This window comes from Grammomys surdaster, unplaced genomic scaffold (genome assembly GCF_004785775.1).
Source record: "Grammomys surdaster isolate TR1022 unplaced genomic scaffold, NIH_TR_1.0 358, whole genome shotgun sequence".
In the NCBI taxonomy this organism is placed as follows: Eukaryota; Metazoa; Chordata; class Mammalia; order Rodentia; family Muridae; genus Grammomys; species Grammomys surdaster.
The window spans coordinates 993,703-999,423 of record NW_021604777.1 but is presented as its reverse complement, the minus strand read 5'-3'; the positions used below and the strand labels follow the sequence as shown (position 1 = coordinate 999,423).

Genomic DNA, 5,721 nt, shown 5'->3' with positions numbered 1-5,721 from the left:
TGCCTGTGCTGACCACTACAAGTTAGGCCTTACAGACATGGCTTTGCTTGTGCAGACCATTACAAGTTAGGTCTTACAGACATGGCTTTGTCTTTGCTGACCATTGCAAGTTAGGCCTTACAGACATGGCTTTGTCTATGGTGACCATTGCAAGCTAGGCCTTACAGACATGGCTTTGCCTATGCTGACCATTACAAGCTAGGCCTTACAGACATGGCTTTGCCTGTGCTGACCATTACAAGTTAGGCCTTACAGACATGGCTTTGCCTGTGTTGACCATTACAAGTTAGGCCTTACAGACATGGCTTTGCCTGTGTTGACCATTACAAGTTAGGCCTTACAGACATGGCTTTGTCTATAGAGTCTGGTGATCTGAATTGGAATGGCCCCATAGACTCATATTTGAAGGCTTCATCATTAAGAGTTACACTATTTAAGAATTAAGAAATGTGCCCTTGTTGGAAGAAGTGTGTCACTAGGAGTGAGATTTAAGATTTCAGAAAGCCTGGCCTAGTTCCTCTTGCTCTCTGCCTGTGGATCAGGATGTAGCTCTCAACTACTGCTCCAGGACCAGGTCTGCCATGCCTGCTGCCTTGCTATCAATGAACTGAGTTTCTGAAGCTGTAAGCCAGCCCCAATTTAATGTTTTCTCTTATAAGAGTTGCCATGGTTATGGTGGCTCTTCCCTGTTGCATTTCATACCTGTTATACTAAGTATAATCATCCTGTCTTCAGTGATTCAGTGCCCTCTCACCATTTTTCATCTTACAGGATTAGTGAAGGCATGTCTTCTGGGCCTTCCCATTGTGGAGGATTAGGATTTACACAGTGAACCTACTGTAGCATTGCAATTCCCCTGAGCCTTCAATTCCCTTCATCAACACTAAGCCAAGGGATATCAGGCACCTCCAACTCCTTTTGACAAATGCTTCACCCAACCATTCAAACAGACTTTTGGCTGTGTTTTTTTTTTTTTTTTTAATCTGTGAAACTTCCATATTAAACCTAGACTCTCCACTCAGAAAGCCCATATTAATAAACTCAGTCTGATCCAGTTTTATGTTCTTTCCCCCATTATTCCACAGGCTGAAAATCCATTGTCATACATATACCTTATTAGAGAAAGGGGAGATAGAGAATAGAGCATGGCAAGAGAGTGAGAGTGAGAGAACAGTGTATTCATCCAGGGCTGTCTGTGAGAGAAAGCATCATGAGAATAGCAGGTTCTCAGAGGATGAGTACCTAGGGCGGGTGGTATGATGTGTGGTGGGGCAGGGGAGGGACCCTTGAGCTGTAGGGAACTTAGGCTAGTAGAGGAGGTGAGAAAGAGACTAGCATGGACTTTGAAATGAACAACAGGTACTTGTGATATTGAGGGAGCTTGGAGGCCAGCATGGGCTTTGACTTGCTGACAGGCACCACAGGTAACCATAGGTCCCTCTGCCATAGGTAAAGGAAATGACTCCTTTTGGCAGATGAAAACCAGTTGCATAAGTTTCTAAAAAATGCTGATTTTTATATAACCTCCAGAAACCCTCCTATAGTTCAATCATGCTCATTTCTTGGTATTTGGACTGCCTGCTGGACTACCTGAGACTTAACATCTCCTAGACTTCTGTTTGAATGAATCATCAAATACATTGACCTCTTTAGTAGTGTAGCCCATGCACCTTCTCATCAACTACACTTTGCCTCTACCTTCTAGGAGCCTGTTAAGCCTTTAGTCTGGTTATAGATCTAGAGGTAGGCCCTGAGGGACATCAGCATTGTCTTGTCTGGGACAGTCTTTTTCATTGCTGGTTTAGCAGATAATGAAGGACTAATTTCCTCAGTTAAAGTCAGAAAAGGCAATAGTTCAGGGGATAAAGTGGGAGAAGCATCTGCTGAGGGAGAAGAGACTACTTCCTCAGGTGAGATAAACCCTTGAGACTCTGAGAGTTCAAAGTTCTCAGCAAGAATCTGAAGTGTTTATAAAAATAAATAATGGCTCATACAAAGAAGTCTAGACTCTGATGAATGTGGGGTTATTCTGTGTGAGTTCCTGCACCCCTGGAATATTCATATGTGTGTTCTGAGTCCCACACTTCCAAGTAAGATGTAGAAAATTATTCCATTGTACAGTGGTAAGTAGATGACACAGTATCATAAGATTGTGATCCTACAGAGTAAAACTGAAAAGAACTAAGCCCTTTAGTTAGGACCTATCACCTACTAGAGAAAATGAGGGAAAATGACCAAGCCAGCAGATACAAGACCCGGGAAGACAGCATGGTCAGAGTCAGAAGCTTTTTGTTCCTGATGGATGGCTTAGTCAAGATAATGTCTAAAGCTCTTTCAAATTTTGTAATACCCAGTTTTGGTAACAAGTTTGTTTTGTGTTCTTGATTGTTACAGATTTTAGAAGCACTTTTACAGGTTTTAAATGTCCTTTTGGGAATGTGTCAGGCTTTGGAGATTCAAGAAAAAGGTATGATTATAAATCTTCAAGACTATTTTATTTTCAATTTTTAAAATTTTATTTATTATTATTTGTGTCTGTGTATAATGTGTGTGTGTGTGTGTGTACACACGTACATATTCCATATGGATGGTTAAAAGATAGCTAACTTTCAGGAGTCTGTTCTCTCCTTCTACCATGGAATCCAGGAGTACAACTCAATTCATTGGATTGAGTTATCTGGTTGGTCTTCAAGACTAGTTTGTTTGTTTGTTTCTCCTTTCCCTTTTCTTTATCTATTGTTTTCTGTTTCTTTGTTTTATTTTTTTCTACTTTCTGTATACCTGATGGGTAGAAACTTTTCTGTGGTGTTATGTTTGTTGTGTGCTGGTATACTGAGAGGCCACATGGGGTTATGAGCACATTCTGCTTACAATTGCCAGATATCTTTGACCAGTGAGCCTCCGTTTTGTGAGGTATAATGTGAGGGTGGTTTAGTTGACTTTTATAGGTCACCTTGCTATAGTGTAACTAGGGCAATGAATGTAATGATCTGTGGTGGTCACAGCACCTAAACAGGGTTCAACTATATTCCCGTTTGGGATGTTCCGTGAATAGATCAGGGCCTCCTAAGGAAAGCAAATGTGATGGAGACACAGTCTGACTTTACTGGTTGTGGTGGTTTGAATATACTTGACCTAGGGAGGGGCACTATTAGGAGGTGTGGTCTTGTTAGAGTAGCTGTGACCTTGTTACAGTAGGCGTGTCACTGTGGACATGGGCTTTAAGACCCTCATCCTAGCTGCTTGGAAGCCAGTTTTTTCCTGTTTGCCTTCAGTACAAGATGTAGAACCCTCAACTCCTCCTACACCATGCCTTCCTGGATGCTGCCATGTTCCCTGCCTTGATGATAATGGACTGAACCGCTGAACCTGTAAGCCAGTCCCAATTAAATGTCCTTTATAAGAATTGCTTTGGTCATGGTGTCTGCTCACAGCGGTAAAACCCTAAGACACTAGTAATGCCATATTATCAAGGGATAACTAATGACATTTTTAATACGGCATTACCAGTGTCTTAGGGTTTTACCGCTGTGAGCAGACACCGATAATGCCATATTAAAAATGTCATTAATCATCCCTTGAGTTAACTCTATAACTGTGGCTTCTTCTCAGCCTTCACAGTCATCACAAATGGGTTGTAAAGTGTTAGCCAGTGGCACAAGTTGGTGCATTGTGCTATCATGAGTAACCCCACCTTATCTCTCCCTGTCTTCTAGAGTACCTTTGCAAGTATGCAATCCCATGCCTCATAGGGATCTCAAGATCTTTTGGGCGTTACAGCAATTCAGAAGAATCTCTCCTCTCAAAGCTTTTTCCCAAAGTCCCTCCTCATTCCCTGAGAATACCAGAAGAGCTAGAAGGTGTCCGAAGGCGTTCCTTTAATGACTTCCGCTCCATCCTGCCCAGCAACCTGTTGACTGTCTGTCAGGAGGGTACACTGAAGAGGAAGACCAGCAGTGTGTCCAGCATCTCTCAGGTGAGGTGGATGCCCAGAGGTGGGCTCAGGGAGGAGAATTTCAGTAAGCGTCCATGCAAAGAAAATAACAAGTGTGTATAGTTTGAGGTTCTCATTAGGATTTCCTTGTTATAATAAAAAAGATTTGTCCCTTTTTTTCTGTTTTAAGAAAGGATCTTACTCTGTAGCCCAGAATAGAACTCACTGTGGCCTAGACTTTGTGGTCCCCTTTCGTCACCCTCCTGAGTTCTAGGATTGCAGATGTGAGCCACCACACTTGCTTAAGACTGATCCCATTTAAGCCTTTTTGTTGTTGTTGTTCATTTTTTAAATTGGGATAGAGGCTCACTCTGCAGTCTAGGATGGCCTCAGACTGACACAGATCCTCCTGCTTCAACCTCTTCAGTGCTTGAATTCCAAGTATGCACCAGCGCACCTGGCTTTTTAAAATTATTTACTTATCATAGTACCAGTGATCAACTCCTTAAGGTTTTACATGTGTGAAACAAGTTGGTTTTTTAAGAGGATCTTGCTACATACATGCTGGCCTCAAATGCACATTCTGCCTCTGCCTCCTAAGTTCTGAGAACGTGGGAGAATGCTGCCATGTCAGGCTTCTCTTTAAGACATGTCAATGATTTCATAGTTGTAGAATGTTTTGTTGTCAAACTTTGTTCTTGGTGTTAGTTTTAAATTTCATTTTCGGGGTGGGGGTGGGGGAGGTGTGGGTTTTTTTGAGATATGTAGCCTAGTCTGGCCTCAGAGTTGCTGTGACAATGAACTTGAACATGATCCTCCTGCTTCTGCCGCTCCAATGCTAGGATTATACATGTGCCACTTTATGCAGCACTAGAGATATGTATCCGTCATGCTCTCCAGAGGAACAGAACTGACAGAATGGCTCTGTGTGTATATGTAGGATTTATTAGAGTGGCTTTCAAGCTGTGACCAGCTAGTCCAATAGTGGTTGTTTACAAACAGAAGGCCCAAGAATCTAGTGCATTTTCAGTGCATGAGAATGGACATTGCCATTTGGCATTCGTGCATCTGTGACTTCAGAATCCTGAAGAAGTAGTCTCTAATGCCAGTGAAGGAATGGACTTGCCAGCAAGAGTGAAAGCAAGCAATGCAAAGAGCAAGTTTCTTCTCCCATGTTCTTTATATAGACTGCACACCTGTAATCTCAACACTCGGGAAACAGAGGACAGCCTGGCTTGTGTAGCAAATTCTAGTCTGGCCATTGCTACGTAGTAAGGCTCCAAAAAGATGGGAGGAAGATTCAGCTCAGCAAACAAATACAAAATATATAGTTAGACTGGTGATAGAATATACAGCTAAAAATGCTGTAACGGCCTTAGACTTCAGCAAGGAAATAAGGCTTGACACTGGACTTAAGTATGCATATTAGGTTGGCAGGGACCTGTACTGAAATGAGTGATTGAGTTCCCAGTAGCCTTTTTTGATCTGTACCTTGTGATTTTTTAGGTTAGCCCAGAACGTGGCATACCCCCTCCTAGCTCTCCTGGAGGATCTGCTTTTCACTATTTTGAAGGTAGGTTTCACCTCGGTACCAGTATTGATATGTTATCAGATAACAGGTTCACAGTGATTTCCTGTGACATTAAGGATGCTGGGACTGACCCTCTGTCATCATGCATTGAGAGTGGTGAGCTTTTACTCCAGTTCCCATGTAATTTCTCCCCATTCACCCCAGAGAGAGAGAGAGAGAGAGAGAGAGAGAGAGAGAGAGAGAGAGAGAGAGAGAG

At 42.5% G+C, this 5,721-nt stretch overlaps 1 protein-coding gene across 1 annotated transcript in view; it reads left to right on the top strand.

The window, feature by feature from the left end:
- Pi4ka (phosphatidylinositol 4-kinase alpha) overlaps nucleotides 1–5,721 on the top strand; it is a 120,946-nt gene that overhangs the window by 21,514 nt on the left and 93,711 nt on the right. The window contains exons 5-7 of the mRNA XM_028779630.1: nucleotides 2,395–2,467; nucleotides 3,717–3,976; nucleotides 5,441–5,507. Coding sequence (XP_028635463.1) covers nucleotides 2,395–2,467; nucleotides 3,717–3,976; nucleotides 5,441–5,507 — 400 coding nt within the window. The remainder of the gene's footprint in view (nucleotides 1–2,394; nucleotides 2,468–3,716; nucleotides 3,977–5,440; nucleotides 5,508–5,721) is intronic.